Source organism: Gopherus flavomarginatus, chromosome 4 (assembly GCF_025201925.1).
Source record: "Gopherus flavomarginatus isolate rGopFla2 chromosome 4, rGopFla2.mat.asm, whole genome shotgun sequence".
Taxonomy (NCBI): Eukaryota; Metazoa; Chordata; order Testudines; family Testudinidae; genus Gopherus; species Gopherus flavomarginatus.
Genome location: NC_066620.1, coordinates 36,721,889 through 36,744,275, shown reverse-complemented (window position 1 = coordinate 36,744,275; position 22,387 = coordinate 36,721,889). Strand labels below are relative to the sequence as shown.

General features: G+C 43.8%; 1 protein-coding gene across 1 annotated transcript in view; it reads right to left on the bottom strand.

The window, feature by feature from the left end:
* The window catches only part of STPG4 (sperm-tail PG-rich repeat containing 4), a 35,763-nt gene that overhangs the window by 4,245 nt on the left and 9,131 nt on the right, over positions 1 to 22,387 (bottom strand). Inside the window, exons 4-5 of the mRNA XM_050951951.1 lie at positions 18,642 to 18,706; positions 17,844 to 17,898 (exon numbers count right to left, since the gene is read on the bottom strand). Of these exons, the coding sequence (XP_050807908.1) occupies positions 17,844 to 17,898; positions 18,642 to 18,706 (120 nt within the window). The remainder of the gene's footprint in view (positions 1 to 17,843; positions 17,899 to 18,641; positions 18,707 to 22,387) is intronic.

Here is a 22,387-nt window from a genome sequence, read left to right as displayed (position 1 = left end):
ATCACTTGATGATTACCTGTTCTGTTCATTCCCTCTAGGGCACCTGGCATTGGCCACTGTCAGAAGACAGGATACTGGGCTAGATGAAACTTTGGTCTGACTCAGTATGGCCATTCTTATGTTCTTATGAGCAGACCGGAGGAAGAATAATCCAGGATCTTCTGCGACTCTGAGGGTGGTGAGGAAACTGAGGCAGAAATCTGCATGCAGATCTTGTTTTTTCTGATGATATACGTATTTTTTGTACTGCCTAAGAGCATGTGTGTACAATTTTTTTGCAGAGTCTGTTATGCAACTTCATTGTCACATAGCCCTTGTAGGGTGAAGCTGTAAACCAGAAGATCTGCAGCTCTGATGGGACTCAACAACTGCTTTGGGAAAGCTGGAACTAGTTTCTGGGCCCTTGCATTTGGACTGTTGGGTCGCACTAGCAAGAGAGGTATCAGACATGGGGTCAGCGCCTTGAGCATGTGATTAGAGGTCCAACACCTGAGAGACACTGCTAAGCTCTGCCCAGCCCAAGCAAGCAAAGAGCACACAGGACACAAGCCTAAGTCTGCTACAGCAGCCTGGTGAGTGCCCACCAGATGGAGCCAATCCTGGGTTGTAACAGCTTCTTGTTCTCCTGTAGTTTGGGTAGCTTCCATTGTGATAACAGGTGCAGATTTCTGTTTCCAATCACTTAAAAATGCATGTGTTTAAGCTGCAAAGAGTCCAATACTGGGCCAAGTCCAACCCTAGTGTAAATCCACTGAAGTGAGAGGAACACAGTGGTAAGCACTATCTGTGAGCTGAGGAAGCTCAGCTGCTTGCAGAAGGCACCTCCACAGCATAGGAACCACAGCATAAGAAGCCCTATTTACTTTACCTGAGAATAGAATTTGGCCTTACCCTTAAGTATATAAGAAGAGTGCATAAGACAACTTAGAGTAATGCAAACACCTGAGAATCATTGTTATAAATAAATATACCGTACCCATATTTGAGTCACTGTCATCAGCCAGCCTGAAAAGGACCCACCCACTTCCCTCATCATAGAGCATTAGGAATACACTGGGTCCCACGAGCCTCACAAGCCAACATGATTCCACTGAGCCCAGCTGGGCAGAGTTAAGACTGTGAGTGAAATTTTGATTCCATTCAAAACAATAGAAGTTCTGCCATTGACTTCAGTTAAGTCAGAATTCTCCCACTATCAAATTCCTCACAGCTACGGTACTGTAAAAAAATGCAATTATTTCTCACTTAAATTAGAGGACAGCAGTAGCCACAGTGGTTGCGTGCCTTGAGTGACTCATGGACTTTCTGTTGGCCATCAACAGCAAACATAGTTTGGGGCTAGATAATCCCTTAAAATGAATGGCTTGAAAAGTTAGCTCAAAATATTTGAACAATCTGATATGAATTCTCTTAATGCATTAAAAGTTCTTGTTTTCAGCTTTAAACAAGCAGAATGTTTAATAGCTCTTTGAAACTGTAGCACCAATCATGCTCTGAAGACCAAGCACAGATGCTGATTAAGAGGCTTTTTGGTTTAATGTATTAAGTTTTAGTACTTTGGCTTTCCAATATACCTGGAACGTACCTGTAGATCCAAAACCTCCCCAGTGCAACTACTAGAATGTGAATGAACCAAAGGAAAAATATTTTATAACGTAAATGCCAAACTACTATTTTAAAAGTGAAAGGAGTAGATTGTTTCTCAATTCTGATGGCTCCCTAATTTTAATACGCACTTCAAACCATGTTCTTATATTACAAGCCATCGACATTTGTATATTGGAGAATCACCCGACTTTTACACATACAAGTACACAAGCCAATGCATGAGGGAGGAACTACTCATATGAGTAAAGGCTGCAGAATCAGCCCTTAGGGACAGATTTTTAAAGGCATTTAGATGCCTTTGAAAATCTCACTAGGCATCTAAATATTTGTAAACATCTGGCCCTTAGTATATAGTACTGAATCATAGAACATTTCTTTGTGCCAATAAGTAAATGCACTGGAATAGAATTGCAATCACAGCTGACTATATACTTACGTTTACTTTAACTGATGCAGATGATAATGTCTAAGACACAGCAAATGTTTTACTAAACATTAAATGAACGGTGTAATGAAAACAAGAAGCTGAGTACTATTTTAACTCCCAATGCTTCACTATCAAGCAATTCTAAAATATTTCATCATTGTGTAGGCTGCATTGAGATTGCTTGTAATAGCCAGGCATGGTGAAAGTGACACAAAGTTGTTGTGTAATTATTGTTCCAGTTCTTGTTAAACTCTTCAAAATTACTGTATGAAACTAATGCGCTCATCATGTGAGGTTAAAGTTCATAGAATCATAGAAGATTACTGTTGGAAGAGACCTCAGAAGGTCATCTACTCCAACCCCCTGCTCAAAGCAGGACCAACCCCAACTAAATCATCCCAGTTCTCAACAAGAATTAATTAATTGCTCACTGCTCCATCACCTGAATTTTGATACTATTTCAACAGAATATTCAAGTAGAGCCACAGGATAACCTTTGCTGTAGGGACAGATTTACAAAAGTAGATGGGCCACTAATGGGATCTATAAAAGCACCTAAGCAGGTCAGGCTCCTAACATCAATGGCAAACATCAATGGAAATGTTTATATCCAAACAAAAACTATTTTGATAAATTTAAAAACAGAGGGCCTTATCCACCACTCAGTTACTCTCATTTTATTCTGGTGTAACACCACTGAAATCAATAGTTATACCACCATCAAATTAGAGCAGTGTAGTGGTGAATCAGGCCCTACATGTTCCTGTAAATATAGTATTGCTAGAAATGTTTTGTAAAATTGTTAAAATAAAAGAACCAAAAAGAGATGAATGTTGGGGCCTTTGTTAGCAGACAATATAGCCAGTCCTCAGCTGGTATAAACTCATGTAGCTCCACTGAAGTCAGTGGAGTTATACCGGGATCTGGCTTAATGTGCCTTTCACTGTCTTTGATTACTTACATTTAATTACACACACGCACAAAACTATAATAAAAGAACATTATTAAGGTTGCAAAATCAAGCACTCAACAGTTAGGAAATGCCAGAATTAAGGTTGCCTATGCAAGTTTAATTTGGCCTCCTAGTGCAGCATGCACTATGATACGGTGTAATTATGTGATCACATACTGTTTTTTTCCACAGGACCTCTGCATCATTTTGTGCACAGGATGGATGGTGCTCACTGAACGAGCAGCTATTCAGTATTTCCTTTTCTTCTCATTCAATGGGTGGTCCCTGGCCTTATTTGCTGCATGCTATTTAAATCCTGCTCAGAAGAGAGAATGATTAATTTCCTCATGGGCTTTTCTATTGTATCTGAGTGCTTCACAACCTTTAATGAATTTATTTTTGCAGCCCTCTTTTGAGATGAAGGTAGAGCCATCCCTTGGGTACAGCGAATCGGAGTGACTGCTGTGGGCCCTGCACTTTGGGGGGGCCCCACGCTTCAATAAAATTGCAAAGAGGTGGTCTGGGTGGTGAAACAGGAGGCGGGCAGGCAAGCCGGGTGAAGAGGCAAACAGGAAGGTGAGTGGTAGGTGGGCGGGGCATGAGGAGGCAGGCAGGCAAGTGGACGGTGAGGAAGAGAGCGGCAGGCACACCTGGGGGGGGGGTGTGAAGAGCAGTGTTCCCTCTAATATTTCCCACCCATGTGTGGAGTGAATTTTGTTATGGACACCAATGTGGAGGTGAGGCACCAATCTGGAAGTGATGTGAGACACATGACTTTAATATTGGTGCACTTAACAAAATTCATGGGGTTGGGGGTGGGGCTGAGGGATTCAGCATGTTGGAGGGGACTCAGGGCTGGTGCAGAGGATTGGGGTGCAGGGGACTGCAGGCTCCGGCTGGAGATGCGGGCTCTGACATGGGGCTAGGGTGACCAGATGTCCCGATTTTATAGGAACAGTCCTGATATTCAGGGCTTTTTCTTATATAGGCACCTATTACCCCCAACCCCATCCTGATTTTTCACATTTGCTGTCTGGTCGCCCTAGATGAGGCCAGAAATGAGGTGTTCAGGGCTGGGGCAGAAGGTTGGGTGCAGAGGGTGTGAGCTATGGGGTGTGGCCAGGGATGAAGGGTTTGGGGTGCAGGAGGGTGCTCCGGGGTTATGGCAGGGACAGAGGACTCCCCCATAGCTCTCTCTCGCTGCAGCAGCACCTGAGCCAGAGGGAGAGAGGCGCCACTCCCTGTCGCAGCAGCTCTGGGGCTGGGGCTGCAGGACAGGCATCCTTCCCCCAGCCCCAGCAGGTCCGGGCTGGGGTTGGGCTTGGGCCAGAGGAGACCCCGGCCACACCTGCGTCCAGGCCACTCCAGCCACACCACCCCAGCAAGCTCAGGCATCGTGGCCGCAGCAGAGTTGGGGCTGGGGGAGGGGTGCCCTGGCTGTGGCAGGTTGGGGACCGGGCTAGGTGAGGGCCGGGGGAGGAGTGCCCCTTCCCCGGCTGGTCCCTGAGCAGGTTCCCTGAGTGCCTCTGTGGAGCTAAATAGGCTGCTGCCCAGCGGCACAGCTTACAGTGAACTTACAGGTGAGGAGGTGAGTGGCAGCCACTGGCAGCTCCCCTACCAGAACCTCCTCCAACACCTCCTGCCTGCCGGTGGGCCCCGCCAATCATCACTTCCCCCTCCCTCTGATCCAGCACCTGCCACCGGCCATGGATAAGATGTTTCTTGGCATCAGGAGGCCCTGGTGGGGGATGGGAGAGGAGTGGGGGTGCAGTGCACTTGGGGGAGGAGGCAGAACAGGGTGAGGAAGAGGCAGGGGGGTGGGGTGGGGCCTTGGGGGAAGGGGTGGAGTGGGGGCACGGCCTGAGCAGAGCCAGGGGGGTGCACCCCCTGGCAGATTAGAAATTCAGCACTTATGTTCTCGGCCCTGCAACCCCCTAGGGACAGCCTTGGATGAGGGGTTATTATTATCTTTATTTTACAGATTGGGAACAGACACAGAGTGGCCCTGCTAGTCCCAATCCCCCACACTCCACCCCTCAGCCCTTTTGGTTCCTCATCCAATCTGTCTCCCTCTCCCCCCACCCAACATTCCCGCCTTGCTCTGAGTCCCAATCTCCTTATCCAAGCTCAGTCTCACTCATCCCTGGTTCTTTGTCCAAATTTCCCCCATGCCTGGCTCCCTGTCCCAGTCTCTTTGCCCAGCCAGTCACAGTTCTCCTCTTTCATCCTCATCAGATGTGTCTCCCTGGCGCTCCACCTGATTCCCCCTATCCCAGTGGTTCCCAGTCTCCTTCCTCAGCCAATGCCAATTTTCCTCCTGCATCTTCATCAGATCTGTCTCCCCTCTGCCTGAGTTCCTCCTCCCACACCCTACTGGTTCCAAGTCTCCTTGCCTACCAAGTCCCAGTCTTCCCACCTAGCTCCTCCTCTAATTCAGTCTCCCTCCACCCACTAGCTGCCAGTCCCCATTTCCCTCTTTAGCTCCCAGGCCCAGTATCTCGCCCATCCCAACTCCCAATCTCAGTTTTCTTCTCCCCCACAGCAGCCTCCAGTCCCTCACTTGCTCCTTGTCCAGACTTACTACCGCCATCTCCCACCCCTCTGGTCTTGCTCTTGTCCTCTCTGCATTTGAATCAGGCAGCTTCTTTCTCCACAATGCCTGGGCCCAGCAGAGGAGACATAGAGAGTTCTCTGTTCTGGGGCCCAAACCCACAGCAGCTCAGAGCTACAATTTCAGGGCAAACCAGCTCTACTCTCGGCTGGCCCATACCCAGCATAAACAAAGTCTTCAGAGATTTTAGCTGCGAAGCTGTAGTAAGTCTCTACTGAGCATGTGCAAATGTAACCCACACAGCTTCTGGGTTTGGTGCTCTGTCCCATCTAGTGGCACCGAGACCACTTAGAGAGAGAAAGAGATTGAGTTTGCTCTACAGCCTTAGTTAACAGGCAGAAGGATTTTAGCTTATGCAGTAGAGGCTCATGCACTAAGCTCCAGAAGTCCCCAGTTCAATCCTGCCTGCCAATGACAAGGGTCTGTCGGCACTACAGAAACAACATTTTTTCAAAAGCCTATAACTTGGCCAAATGTGGAGGGATTTTCACAGGCACAGCAAAAGGCATGTTCCTGGTGCAAAGACCACTGCCTGCCAAATTTCATGTTCCAGCTCCCAAGCATGGTGTTGCTAAAATTTCTCAGAAAAAAGGACACCAGCTATTTTAACATAATTAAAACAATTAATTTTCCCTAGCCTCATTCTTGGAAATGGCTGACATTTTTTCAAAAAATTCATCCCAAGGCAGATTCGAAGTACCCAGATTAAATTTTGGCCAGGTTATGAGCAAGTGAAAACAGGATCTTATAATGCTACCAGCCCACCTATAATATATGGTGCTTGATATTTTATGCTGGAAGGTTATGTTTTCTTACAATTGCTGAACTCTTTATTGATCTTTTAATTATTCTTTGCATGTGCTTATTTCTCATGTTACTCTTCTTTTTTATTTTCATAAATAAACAAGTGGGCCAGATCCTCAGCTGCTATAGATTGGCATAGTTCCACCAAAGTCAATGGAACTACATTGAATTACACCACATTAGTATCTGGCTCATAATACAAGGGTCTAGAATTTTTCTGCTCATTTGTTTTATAGCTTTCCAACCAATTGCAATGCACAAATGAAATATTAATTTATAAGAATGGGCTTAGTTTTGTCTATTTCACTTTTGAACTATCTTGCCTCTCCCTCCTCAATCATGAAAATAAACGCAATGTAACAAACCACTTTCCATGCACTAAATATAGATCCATATTGTGGAGCTGAAGTATTGTAGGGTGATTACCAAATTCTGGTCCTATGCACTATGTAAACTTCCCACTAAGGGCCTAAGGTGACCAGATGTCCTGATTTTATAGGGGCAGTCACAATTTTTGGGTCTTTTTCTTATATAGGCTCCTATTAACCCTCAACCTTGCCCTAATTTTTCACATTTGCTGTCTGGTCACCCTATAAGGGCCTGATGCTGACCTCACATCAGTTTTACACTGATGTAACTTCACAGAAGTTACTTCTGATTTACAGCGATGTAAGAGGACAATCAGGCCCATAATATGGAATTTAAGTGATGCAGATGGCTTTTTTGCAGGACATCAGCACTGAAATGAACTTCTCCCCAAGTCATTTTCTCTCTTCCCCTCCCCCCAAGATTGCCACCTTTAAGCCCAAACCTACAACTTCTGCACGGCCAAAATTTCCACTCTAGTCAAGGAAAGTAAACAAGATCAGACTCTTTAACTAGAAAGTTATATTTGGAAGCTAATTTTAAGGCTTAGGAAAATGGACAGCAACTTTAGGGAGAGAAAAAACACTGGCATTAAAGTAGCTCATCATATATATGTAATTTTGTTATTTTATATTTTCTTTACAATGATTTTTCTAATATTCCTTTCATTCTCACTGAGACACAAGTTCTAGCCTAGATTTTGTACAAACCATTCCAACTTCTTAGATTCTGTTCCAGATAAAATATTTTTTAGCCACATCAAATCTGAGCCACATTGATCAATTATGACAGTTTTGTCTGCCCCTTGAGGAATTTCAAGATATCAGTCCTATCTTGAAATGAAAACAAGCCTTTTATGAACAACTGAAATGGATGTTGCAATGTTTCTTGCAATTAAAATAACTTATACTAGTCAATTTTAAATGACTTTTCTGGCTTAAGTGGTTCTGATATGCCACACTTCAAACAAAAGTATTGTCTCTAAAATTTGTAAATCCAACCAAATCTATTTATATCCATTAGGTAACTTGATGTCTGTTTGTTTATTTTCCTCTTGTTCTTATTTTAGCTTCTGTCATGTTCCATCAAGCATAAAAATTATGCTTTTTAATGCATTTGTACCATTTCATGCTTTTTCATGTGGCAATTAATTTAGTCTGTCAAAGGAAAGATTTGTGAAGGTAGGATATTGTTCAGATCACAGAAAATTTCGCTTGGCCATCACATTTTGACATTTGACAAGAAATTAACTAGAGGAAAGAATAGCTATTGAGAAAATGGCCAGTGACAGAATGTAGATGATTTAAAGCCAATTTGATGAAAGACATAAGCTCCATTTAAAGCTAAAATGGCATGAGAGATACACAGAAAAAAATTGCAACATGCCTTTGCACTCTTGCATGGATCTGGATGTCTCACTATACAATCAAATAATTGTGGTATATTATCATAGGCTGAAACTCCCATACATCAAAGACCATACCTGGGAAACTGGCTTTTAAAATAAATGACAAAGATTTAAACTAGAGAGACAAAAAATAATAGAAGACGACAGCTTGAAATTAGGTGGGATTCATTTCTTAAATAGATGCAGCATTTTCTTTAACTTCAGTTTCATGATATAATATTTCTCCTGTTGATAATTTACACCAATAAACTAGGTTTGTCTGAAACAGGTAAACTTGGGTCTAATATGAGTGGCAGTCAATGTATAAAACTATGGTCAACAGATATGGAAGAGGAAAAAGGGGTAAATGATAAAAGTAAAAGTAGGACAGAAGTGGCAGATGACAAAACAGCTTCTGAATGAAAAGCAGTCTCATGAGTCAGCTGTGCAAGCTAGACTGGTACTTTGGCAGATTTGACTTACATAATAATTGACACAAATAGCAGATAAACCCAGCTGATGCTGACTTAGGGCTACAAGGCTATCAACAAAAGGAGAATTAATGCCCCTTCATTTCAAAGTGTAAAAGAGAAAATTACCTGCCTGTTGTTCTGCTTCTCTGAAGATATCATTCTGACAGGATTCTCACACCTGGATCTTTGAGACTTAGAGTGAAATGATCAGGAATTCTTCAACTCTTCAAGTATTTTGACCTGTAAGATCTGTAGCTGACACTTGCCATCCTCTGCTAATATATATAATGCCCCCTAATATCCCTGTCACTTCCTATGTTGAGAGATGACTTTTCCAGGATGATGAGGCAATTCAAAATGATTAATTTTTTGGAGGGGCTCACTGTGGTTCTTCCACACTCATGGTGACATCTCTATGTGTGCTCGCATGCATGTCATGGTCAACTACTAAGCTGATGAAGCCATGAGCATGGCCATCAGTCTGGAATGGTTTTAAGCCACTGAGCACTCTTCCCAGTGCTCAGTGGCTTAAAGAAATGGCCTAAAGAAAAGGCCATTGGGAAGCGGGGAATTACCCACTAATACTAGCACCAAGAAGAATGGCAAGGTCTTCCAACACTGAGAATTATGGAGCAGAGAGTGAAGTGCCAATTGGCCTGCAAAACACAAATGCATTTCTGTACTGGGAAAAGAGCAATCTGAGGTGCTGAGGGAAGAGAGCCATGTGCATATGCTAAGAGGACGAAGCACTGAAGAGGCTGGGGCAAGTGCTGACGGACAGAAGGGCTGGAGCAGACACTAAAGTGCCAGAACACCAAGGAAACAAGACACTGAAATGATACTGAAATGAACTGGAGTGCTCAGGGAAAAGACCTCATAAGTTAGGTAACTGTTTTTGGACTAACTAGAAGGGAAGAGACTACTAAGTGCAAGGGATCTCATTTGGGGGCTGCTGGAGTGATGGAGACATGAAGAATCTGCCTAGGGATCTCCACTGACTGCGCTGCTGTACTGGGAGCATAGGCTAGTTTCAGACACCATATTAGGTCTGTAGTGCTGACAGTTGGAAAAAAACGTGTTGAGGCCCAATCCACTGAAGTAAATGGAAGTTTTGTTAGTGCCTTTATTGTAAGCAGTTTTTAATAAAGGATCAGGCTCCTGTTTTGTAAGATGAGCAAATATGATTCAAGAGTTATTGATTAAGTAATAATATTTGATGGGAAAAGTCATCTCTTGGCAAGTACTGACTATCTGGAGGAGCTGAGGACCCAAGGTGAAAGTCACAACCTTTAATCCAGCCAGCCATTAACTACTAGAGTCATTACCATTAAAAACATTAATATATAAAATCTGGAATACCAAATAAAAACCAATTACTATTTTATATGCTGAGAAACTATGAATGTGGGACAGTTACTGCTGCTTTTTTCCTAACAGTTAAATCAACCAACCGGAAAGCAGGACTTCATTCTGCATACGCTGCTAGGTTTATAATTAAGAGTTAATATGGAAGGAACACTGACACATGTTTTTTACAAAATCCTTTTCCTGACCATAACTACATTTTAAGTCTTTCACAGGATGCTGATATGTATTTATGAAATTGAAAACCTAGCATCATAAATATCAACACTGCAGTATTACTAGTGCACTACTGTATGTTATGCTAGGGTAAGATTAAGAAGGGCAGCAATTGCTTATGAGATTACATAGGGTATATGATTAAAAACCTTATTGAGATTAATATTATTGCTCCAACTGTGTGTCAGTCTGAGGTTAAATGAGAACATTTCTGACACAGAACAACCACCTGATAAAATAAACAGGAAGACTGACAAAACCATCTCCCGAGCAGTAGCCAAACAGATCTAATCTATCAGCAAAGCACATAGGTTTTGACTGCAATTTTGAAGCTGGAGGCAGAATTTTAAAGGATGTTAAAGCCCATTTGTTGCAAAAACTGTATGGCAGCTGTATCAATAACTCATTTAAGGAGATGCTGTTTACAAAGAATGGCTCTTTTATCACAAAGGGCCACCTGGCATGGAGAAGTTAATGAGATCCTAGAGGATTTTCAAATAAAAGGTTAACATCTATTTAACAGGGGAAGAATATCTCTTGATAATTTACACTAAACACAATCAATCCTTTGCTGTACTTTCATGTACAGTTGCTCAGCATTTGCTGGGGTTTTTATTTTTTCAAGGATGATGTTCCTTCTAGAACAGATTGATGAGTGACACAAATAGATTGTTTCATGAGTCAAAATCCTCTTCTAGTCCCCATTAGGAATCTGAAATTGCTGATGTCTGTACATTCTCACCTTCTATAGATAATTATATTTAATCCCAAAGAAAAAGAGTGCATCTACTGAGAAAAACACAGCAAGACTGACAGATTTAAGCATGCATTCCTGAAGGGTGAAAGACAAAGAGTACAGAAGCATTATCCCTGCTGATACTGGCTCTTAAGCAGCGAGTCAGCTAAAATAAATTGCATTTCCAGAGGATCTCCTTGATAATATATGTCTATTTTATCAAAATAATTTCCGAATGTATCTCTCAGGCTCCCAGGAGTCATACGTTAATAACTGATGAGACGGATTGGGGGTGAGTTCCCTGCCTCTGATGAAGCTCATCTCATGTTAGATACTGCAAAAAACGTCATGGCCAGAGATGATGAATCCGTGGGACTCACAAAAATACTTTCAAAGAGCAAATATTTTGCCTTTGGAATGAACCAGGCAACACTCAATTTCAGAAGGGGTTGGACTAGATGACCTCCTGAGCTGTCTTCCAACTCTAATCTTCTATGATTCTATCAAACACTCCTTCACACACCACCTTCCATGTTTCAAATTACATAATCTGAATGCTATGCGCAGAGTATTTTTCCCTCCTCCGTTGGACTTAGGGAAGAGTAATCTGTCATGGATCTGCCTATTCTCCCCCCTTTTCTGCCAAGGGGATCTCAGGGGAATGGGCAGTGCACTCCCCAGACCACCGAGGCTGTAGTTCTGCCATCCTTACATGAATCATACAAGGTGGTGGAGAAATGGCTCCTTACTCCCTCCCCCCATGCATGTGGTCTTGTGAGGAGTAGCTGGACCACAATCAAGCCTATAATACATGTTGTCTAAATGATCTCTTGTGATATTGTATCAGTTTTTAAATTACCTGCATCTGTTTTCAGTGTGAGTGAACATTCTGTTAGAACCTATTAAGGAAGTTATCATGAGCAGGTGTTCAATGAGTTTTGACAACTCATCCCACTGTGAGTTATTACCTTCCCTTGTCTCAAGCTGCACATCTGAATTTCTCGCTGTTAGACTGAAGGGTCTCTTTTTATAGATTCCAGATTTTTGTGGCTAATTGTGTGTAAGGCCCATTTTTGGACGGCCTGTGTAATACATGCACGAATCATAGCAGTGAGCCATCACCTCTGTCTCCAACCATGTCCTATAGAACTACTCTCTTCCCTTTCTTTTGTAGTACAGTACATTCTACTCTATGAATCACCTTTATGTAAAAAAATAGGACAGATGACGACTCTGTGTTCACTTAATAACAGAGAATCGAGAATAGGCATCCCATTATTACAACACCAGGTTTAGTGGCTTTGTAATAAATGCACAAAAGGAAGCTTGAATGGACAATGGTATCATCGGAACTATGGGATGTCTTGTAATTATCAGCTGTAACAAAATTAATAAGAGCACTGAGTAAGCATTTAGTAATAAAATATGAAACTTCAGAGCTCCAGTTTAGTCCCTTACTCCTGGGACAGCAAAGGACATGGTTGGGCATTGAGTAGTATGCTGAGTCCTTAGTGAAGAATCCCCTCTCACTCACCTGGAACCTGTATTCGGGGCTCTGAAAGGAATCTTATCCAGACAATTAATCAAGAAGAGCAGTTATCACTAAAGTTCCACTCCTGCAAAATGCTTAACGTAACACTCATGAGTCGTCCCATTGACATCAGTGGGATGATTCACAAACTTAAAATTAATCACGTGTAAGCGTCTTCAGGGTCAGGGCATAAATTGCACAATAGAAAAATGCCCAGAGTATTCCTGGAGGGAAGAAAACACGAACAAAACCAAAACATCTTGTAGGACTGATAAATGAAATTGTTTTCAATTGTTCACTTAATTAATGTAACTTCTGTTCACCATTCACTACACTTGCCTATACTGTAACTTCTGTTCCATATTGTAATTCAAACCCCATTTTAAAACACTCACTCCATTTTGTAAAAGCTTCCTCCAACCTTCATTTTTGCAAACCCTGCTGTAATCTTATTAGTTTAGTTTAGATGTGTGAATGAGGTATGTATGAATGATGGAATCAACCTCCAGCCCCAGCCTGTCCTGATGAGATAAAGTTCAAATACCAACGGCTGAAGACCTGGACAACAGCCCTAAACAAAGTAAGAAGCATCCACCCTAAAAAGAAAAGGACAATAGAACAACAGAAGGAAGATCAAAGCCAGGTCCAAGGCTGAAAGTCACGCCTGCAATTGATGGGTGATCAATCTAAACCTAGAGGCAGCGTGACACAGCAAGACCTATAGACTTTGAATCCAAACTAAAAGCCCATAAAAAAGAAGGGTGAGATGAGAAACTCTGGGTAACATTCTGCTGCCAACATGGAAGAACATCGGTGCCTGCCCAACAGAGATCCAGCTCAGCCTTGTGCCCAGCTTTCCTGGCCAGTTAGCTGCCACAAGCTATGAACCCAAGCTGCAAAATCAAGCCATGAACTTAAGCTATCTTCAGGACTGGTAACTATGCAGCAGTTGCAGAACACCTGATGAATGTGGGTGGGTGTGTGTGTGTGTGTGTGTGTATAGGTATTAGGTATAATGTGTGTGTATAAGAATTAAGATATTAGTTATTAGTCATAAATTGTTATCATAATAAATGTGGCATCTTTGTCTTGTCCCCTTTAATAAGATCCTGCTGGTTTTTACTGGTCTAATATAATTGGTACAACATTTTGGTTGAGAATAGTGAAAGGGGGATTATTGGTATTTTTGCCTCACTTATTGTAAACCAATCTGTGTGCACACAACCAGCTCTACAGAGCACGGTTCTATTCTTGGTTAACCAAAACCTGCTGGCCCCCGTGTGGGTAGCAGGAAAATAAAGAGCTCTTAAAATTGTTAACAAAACCTACTGGCCTCTGCGTAGGTAGCAGAAAACGTATTTTGTTAACAAAACCTGCTGGCCTCCGCGTAGGTAGCAGAAAACATAAAATTGTTAACAAAACCTGCTGGCCTCCGCATAGGTAGCAGAAAACATAAAATTGTTAACAAAATCTGCTGGCCTCCGAAGAGGTAGCAGAAAGAAAGAAAAAAAAATCAAATCAGGGGCAACAAGAGGGTCTCAGAGACACTGAAGGGATCTGCCTGCTGTGGGAGGCTTGTAATGACAGCAACCTCCACCTAACAGCCTGTAAAAATGAAAAACTGCACCAAGATTTACAAACCCCTGCTGCAAAAGCAGAGAAATAAAAATGTATGTCGTACTCAAACCTAGTTAGATGCCCTTAAGGTTGAGTACAGAGAGTTAAAACAGCACTCACATCTTACAGCAGCAGTAATGTCAGAAAAAGGAACATTTGAGACCTCAGAAGGGGCAAATTTTTGGGACCCCTCTAGAGAGTGGAAAGGGGAATATTTGGGTAGATTCCTTCTCCCAGGGCCAAAATGCCATTGCAACAGTAACAACAGTGCCTGCTTCTGCCTCAGACCTCCAGGCCATGGCAAAGTGGCTGGAGATTTTAAAATAAAAAAATCTAAAGTCACAAAGAAATGAACTACCTAATTAGCATTTGTGCAGCCCCAAGTACCAAACACACAGTGGCAAAGACTGAGCAGGGTCTGCCATGTGGGAGCACTGTGCTAATTTGTTTCTAAGCTTCTATTTTTCAGGCTCTGAACCAGAACATCAGAAGAGCTGGTACCAGCTGAAGAGTTATAAAATACCATGGTTATAGTGTCGCGACAAAGTCTGTGTTCAGTGTTCTGTGTTGCAAGTTCTGTCTCTCTCTCTAGTGGTGTGTGTTCAGTGTTCTGTGTTGCAAGTTCTGTGTCTGTCTCTAGTGGTGTGTGTTCAGTGTTCTGTGTTGCAAGTTCTGTGTCTGTCTCTAGTGGTGTGTGTTCAGGGTTCTGTGTTGCAAGTTCTGTGTCTGTCTCTAGTGGTGTGTGTTCAGTGTTCTGTGTTGCATGTTCTGTGTCTGTCTCTAGTGGTGTCCTGTGCTAGCATTGGGTCCAGAAAAGAAAAAGAAATACTACACTAGACAGGACAAATGTCTTCTCCTCTCTCTACTTCCCCCCAGTCCATCCAACTTAGCAATCACCACTTGTGTCCAAAAAACTTTGGTCCCCATTGCATCAGGTTTATTTTTTGTTAGGTTCTCTAATAGTCATTTTGTTGTTAATGTTTGTTATTGATACATTTGTATTGTTAGTTACATTTGCTTATATTGTTAATTTCACACTTTCCTCTATGCACTCTGGTTCTACTCCCCCAAGCCCTAAAGGGTAGTTCTTGGGCCCTCATAACTTGTAAAACCTTGGCCCATAATTGTAAGGCCTCATCTTTCAGGTCCCCAAAAACCTCTTGAAAACAACTGTTAAAAATAGGGGATTCTGCAACATTTTAGCAAAAAAATGTTAGTTTAAATCCAAATCAGCTTAACCTTGCATAACAACTGTGGTCCTCCTACAAAATCTTATTTGTTGTGTGTGCTTAAGGAGGTCCTAACTTCAGTAACTTTTATTGTTTGACGGCTATTGCAGCATCAAACTTGGTCCTCATTTTATTTGTCAATGTACCCAATGATTGTAATGGTTTTATTGTATTCCCAATTATTATAACTATAATTGTTTTCACTTATGTGTAGGTTATATCTGGTGTTTAGTCAATTGTAATAGGTTTAGTTATATTCACCTAGTTATAATTATTTGGTTTGTTTGCAACAGATCACCTTGCCCTACAATGTCAACAACTACTGTAATGGTCATAAATCAAGGGGCAAAGTGTTGTAGAAGCAGCCCACCTGGTCAGCAGTTCTAAACATAATTTTTCATCCCCTCATTGTCCTATTAGTAATCCTAACTGTTATGTTGGTTCTGCCTTAAAACAATTACATAAAGTGTGACCCATTCAATGCCCCTGGATTGAAGGGTCAAAAGGGGGACAATGTAGGACTGATAAATGAAATTGTTTTCAATTGTTCACTTAATTAATGTAACATCTGTTCACCATTCACTACACTTGCCTATACTGTAACTTCTGTTCCATATTGTAATTCAAACCCCATTTTAAAACACTCACTCCATTTTGTAAAAGCTTCCTCCAACCTTCATTTTTGCAAACCCTGCTGTAATCTTATTAGTTTAGTTTAGATGTGTGAATGAGGTATGTATGAATGATGGAATCAACCTCCAGCCCCAGCCTGTCCTGATGAGATAAAGTTCAAATACCAACGGCTGAAGACCTGGACAACAGCCCTAAACAAAGTAAGAAGCATCCACCCTAAAAAGAAAAGGACAACAGAACAACAGAAGGAAGATCAAAGCCAGGTCCAAGGCTGAAAGTCACGCCTGCAATTGATGGGTGATCAATCTAAACCTAGAGGCAGCGTGACACAGCAAGACCTATAGACTTTGAATCCAAACTAAAAGCCCATAAAAAAGAAGGGTGAGATGAGAAACTCTGGGTAACATTCTGCTGCCAACATGGAAGAACATCGGTGCCTGCCCAACAGAGATCCAGCTCAGCCTTGTGCCCAGCTTTCCTGGCCAGTTAGCTGCCAAAAGCTATGAACCCAAGCTGCAAAATCAAGCCATGAACTTAAGCTATCTTCAGGACTGGTAACTATGCAGCAGTTGCAGAACACCTGATGAATGTGTGTGTGTGTGTGTGTGTGTGTGTGTGTGTGTGTGTGTGTGTGTGTGTATAGGTATTAGGTATAATGTGTGTGTATAAGAATTAAGATATTAGTTATTAGTCATAAATTGTTATCATAATAAATGTGGCATCTTTGCCTTGTCCCCTTTAATAAGATCCTGCTGGTTTTTACTGGTCTAATATAATTGGTACAACAATCTTTTAAAAAATACTGTTTGTGAGAAATACTGTAATGTATGAGTGTACAAAGCTTGTTTAATACACAATGGCAGCTGAGGTCCAGAACTGACTAAGTTTTGGATAATCACCAGTAAAAGAGCATCAAGCCACCTTGTTCTTGACTGGAGTTCTGCATATGGAGGGTTTGCTGGGTCAGGCCCAGAATTCATAGGTATGATGCCCTGCTAATTCAGAACGATGTCAGAATTGCACGTTAGTACTTTTATTCTATGTATGGTTAGAGTAGTTGACAATTTAATAAACAAAACATATAGTACATTTTAAGTGAAATAATGAGGTAATGGAATAATCATGGGCCTGATTCCTGTCTCCCCAAGTACAATATAAATCAGGAGTAATGCAACGGAAGTATTAGAGATACACAACTGGCAAGATTGGAATCAGGTCTAAATGTTGCAGATGGTGGAAGCATTTTAAACTTTATTACAGTATAATGCAGAGGAGGAATTTTAGCTAATCATTCTCTCACACTGGCATGGTGCAAGTTCAGCCCCTCATCCCCTTTCTTTACAAGCTCTTCACTTGAAGAAATATTCATACTTTGGCTTCTCTTGAATCAGTTACTCATCTTACCCACATCCCCAGAATATACCTGGCAAAGAGGCAGTCCAAAGCTTTCAAGCCCTTACAGTATTTTCTCTTTCATGTATTTTTTTTCCATTGATATGTTGAATAGCAACAATCTCTGTTGTTTTATAGTATACTCACCATACATGGCTTTTGAGATTGAATAATTGCCAAAGCAAAGCTGAGGTATTTAATAATTTTCAAAAGTCATTTTGGCCCTAGTCCTGCAAACACTTAAGAACATGTGTCACTTTTCTCATGTGAATAGTCTTGTAGTAAAAAAAAAAATCTGCTCATGTTCATAATTACTCATGAGCGTAACTGTTTCAAGATCAGGGCCTTAGCATACTCAGAATACTAAATATACTGTACTACAAAGCAGTAAAGACCATCCCTTAAATACAAAAAGGAACTGCAAGATGTGTTTTTCCCCCATTAAACACCCCCACACTTTTTATCATCAGTTAATATTTGTCTACATAGTACTTACAGGAGTGAAGTAAGTTGTTGGGAATCTTTGAACTGCAGAACGAAACATAAACTGCCTGAGTTTTGAAAAAGAAGCAATTAAGGTCATTTGAGACACACTCTTACTGCTACTTACAGTTTTACCAACAGTTTCCAGCTGCTTCTATTTCAGTATAAGAAAATGTATCTGTCGTTCTCCTAAATCTCAATAGGTAATATAACAGAAATCATTCTGTACTGGTGAAATATACTGTGAAACTGAGAGGTAACCATGTCTTTCCCTGGGTGTATAGAGAAAGATCGCTAAACTACTTTTCTTAATTATAATTCACTACTTCTACTATCTATAAGGAGCCCAATTTACAAACTCAAATAATGTAGGTATCTTAATTCATGTTTAGGCACCTGCAGATGTAAAAGGACTGTTTTTCAGAGGCACTGAGTACAAACAACTCTCACTAGCATGAGTATTATGGCCTCAATCCAGCAAAGCACATAAACTCATGCTTAACTTGAAGCACATGCTTCAGATCCTGAAGTCTGTGTAACTGAAACATGTGTTTAAGTACATGCTTATTGCATGGGCATGGGCTTAATCATGTGTTTAAATGCTTTGTCATATCAAGGCCCTATAACAAAGATGGGAGTCAGGACATTGACTATCAGGCTGATTCATTGAAGTTAATGGGAGATCTCAGTGGGCTTTGGACAAGACATAAATGGAAGTTGTAGATGCACAGTAGCAGTGAAATTCAGGTAAAAATACATGAAAATAAAACAGTCTAAGAAAATGAAAAGATAAGAACATTGATTTACTTACTTGGATGCAAATGTGGGCACTGGAACAGGGAAAAGATCATACTGGCCTGGTGCCGTGTCAATATCCTGGAAGGAATAGGTAGTATGGACAGGACAGACAGTGACAGGTAATCAAGGTTTGACTTCATATTACTGATTTCTTCTCTAACATCTGCAGTCACAGACACAATTCTCATTTAAATCAACAGGAAACATATGAATGTATCTGAGGGTGGAATTTGGCTCATGCACCAGGCCCGTCATTTTATATTGCTATGTTTTAAGGGTCTGATCCTACTCAGCTATAGCTGCCAATGGCATATAGCACCTTTCATCTAAGGAGCTAAAATCTCATTCCAAGCGCTGATTGGTTAAGCCTTGCAACACACCTCTGAAGAGCAGAAGAATGTTTATACCCACTTAAACATAAACATTTTTAGAGTAGGATGCTAGATTTAAATTATGTGGTTAAATTTTCAGATGTGGAGGGAAAAGACGGTTACTCACCTTTGTAACTGTTGTTCTTCGAGATGTGTTGCTCACATCCATTCCAGTTAGGTGTGCGCGCCGCGCGTGCACGTTCGTCGGAAACTTTTTACCCTAGCAACTCCAGTGGGCCGGCAGGTCGCCCCCTGGAGTGACGCCGCCATGGCGCTCGATATATACCCTTGCCGGCCCACCCGCTCCTCAGTTCCTTCTTGCCGGCTACTCCGACAGTGGGGAAGGAGGGCGGGTGTGGAATGGATGTGAGCAACACATCTCGAAGAACAACAGTTACAAAGGTGAGTAACCGTCTTTTCTTCTTCGAGTGATTGCTCACATCCATTCCAGTTAGGTGAATCCCAAGCCATACCTAGGCGGTGGGGTCGGAGCGAGAAGTCGCGGCATGGAGCACTGCAGATCCGAAAGCTGCATCCTCTCTAGACTGCTGGACCAGGGCGTAGTGGGAAGCAAAGGTGTGGACCGATGACCAGGTCGCTGCCCGACAGATTTCCTGGATGGGCACACGGGCGAGGAAAGCCAGCGACGACGCCTGCGCCCTGGTAGAATGCGCAGTCACACGGCCCGTAGGCACATGGGCCAGCTCATAGCAGGTCCTGATACAGGAAGTAACCCATGAGGATAACCTCTGCGAGGAGATAGGAAGCCCCTTCATGCGGTCCGCTACTGCCACGAAAAGTTGGGGGGATTTGCGGAACGGTTTGGTCCTCTCCACATAGAACGCGAGAGCCCTACGGACATCAAGCGAGTGGAGGTGCTGCTCCCTGCCTGAAGCGTGAGGTTTCGGGAAAAAAACCGGGAGGAATATCTCTTGGTTGATGTGGAAGGTCGAGACTACCTTGGGGAGAAAGGCAGGGTGTGGCCTCAGCTGTACCTTATCTTTGTGGAAGACTGTATACGGGGGGTCTACCACAAGAGCCCGGAGTTCCGACACCCGCCTAGCTGAGGTGATAGCTACTAAAAAGGCAGTCTTCCAAGAGAGATAAAGTAGGGAGCAAGTAGCTAACGGCTCAAAGGGGGGCCCCATGAGCCGAGACAACACCAGGTTAAGATCCCAGGTTGGAGCAGGGAGTCGGACGTTAGGGTATAAACGTTCCAGCCCCTTAAGGAATCTAGACACCGTCGGGTGAGAAAAAACGGAGCGGCCATCCCCACCCGGGTGAAAGGTGGAGATAGCTGCCAGGTGGACCCGCAACGACGATATCGCTAGACCCTGTTGTTTGAGGGACAAAACATAGTCTAAGATATTGGCCACCGAAACTTCCATAGGGCGGAGACCTTTCTCCACGCACCAACAGGAGAAACGCTTCCACCTGGCCGAGTATGTCGCTCTCGTGGAAGGCTTCCTGCTGCCCAAAAGCACCTCCCGTACCGGTGTGGAGCAGCGCAGTTCAGAACTGGTCAGCGACTGCAGGTCCGGGTGACAGAGAGTCCCGTGCTCCTGGGTAATCAGGTCCGGGTGAAGGGGCAGGGGGACTGGGTCGGCTATGGCCAAGTCCAGCAGCATGGGGTACCAATGTTGCCTGGGCCACGCCGGGGCTACCATGATCACGCGAGCCCTGTCCCTGCGCACCTTCAGAAGGACCCTGCGGACCAGAGGGAAAGGGGGAAACGCGTAGAACAAGTGGGTCGTCCATGGAATAAGGAAGGCATCCGCTATAGACCCGGGCTCCCTGCCCTGAAAGGAGCAGAACGCCTGGCACTTCTTGTTCCCCCCGGACGCGAAGAGGTCCACACGGGGATAACCCCACCTCTGGAAGATGGAGAGGGCGACGTCCGGGCGAAGGGACCACTCGTGCGATAGGAAGAATCTGCTCAGGCGATCCGCCAGCGTGTTCCGTACTCCGGGGAGGAAGGAAGCCGTGAGGTGAATGGAGTGGGCTACACAAAAGTCCCAGAGTTGCATCGCCTCGTGACATAGGGGAGAGGATCTGGTGCCGCCCTGCTTGTTGATATAGTACATGGTCGTCGTGTTGTCGGTAAACACCGCGACACAACGACCTTGAAGCTGGTGACAGAACGTTTGACAAGCAAGGCGGACCGCTCTCAACTCCCGCATGTTGATGTGCAACCTCACCTCCTGCGGGGACCACAGGCCCTGCGTTCTCAGGGTTCCCAGGTGGGCCCCCCAGCCAAGATCTGAGGCATCCGTTGTCAGGGACACTGAGGGCTGAGGTGGGTGGAAAGGGAGCCCTGCACACACTACGGACTGGTCTAGCCACCAGTCGAGAGAATCTAACACCCCCTGGGGGATTGTGATCAGCATGTCTAGCAGCTGCCTTGCCGGCCGGTAATGTTCGATGAACCACAACTGGAGGGGCCTCATGCGGAGCCGAGCATAACCGGTCACAAACGTGCATGCTGCCATGTGGCCTAACAGGGTTAGACATGTCCGTACTGATGTCAAGGGGGCTGCCCGCAATCGCTGAACGATCGCCGACAATGCCTGGAACCTCGGCAACGGCAGAAGAGCCCTGGCGACGGTGGCGTCCAGGACGGCCCCGATGAACTCCACCCTCTGCGTGGGGATCAGGGTGGACTTGTCCATGTTGATCATGAGGCCCAAGGTAGCAAACAGGCCGGTGATCACGCGGACGTGGCTGCAAACTTGCAGTTCCGACGTGCCTCGAATTAACCAATCGTCTAGGTAAGGGAACACGTGGATACGACTGCGCCGAAGATGTGCCACAACGACTGCCATGCATTTTGTAAAGACCCTCGGGGCCGTAGAAAGGCCAAATGGGAGGACTGCAAATTGGTAGTGAAGGGGGCCCACCACGAAACGAAGGAAACGTCTGTGGTGTGGCCAAATGGCAATGTGAAAATAAGCGTCCTGCATGTCGAGGGCGGCGTACCAGTCTCCCGGATCCAGGGATGGGATAATGGTCCCCAGGGATACCATGCGGAACTTCAACTTCACCAGGTATTTGTTGAGCTCTCGCAGGTCGAGGATAGGCCTGAGGCCTCCCTTGGCCTTGGGGATCAGAAAGTAGCGGGAATAAAACCCCTTGCCTTTCTCGTTTTCCGGAACTGCCTCTATAGCTCCTTTGTTGAGGAGCGTCTGTACCTCCTGTCGAAGGAATTGCTCGTGAGAGGGGTCCCTGAAGAGGGACGAGGAAGGGGGGCGGGAAGGAGGAAACGATGTAAACTGCAGGCGGTATCCCGTCTGCACCGTACGCAAGACCCAGCGGTCCGATGTTATTTGGGTCCACGCCGGAAGGAAAAACGAAAGGCGGTTGGAAAACGGGGGGGAAGGATCCGTGGGGG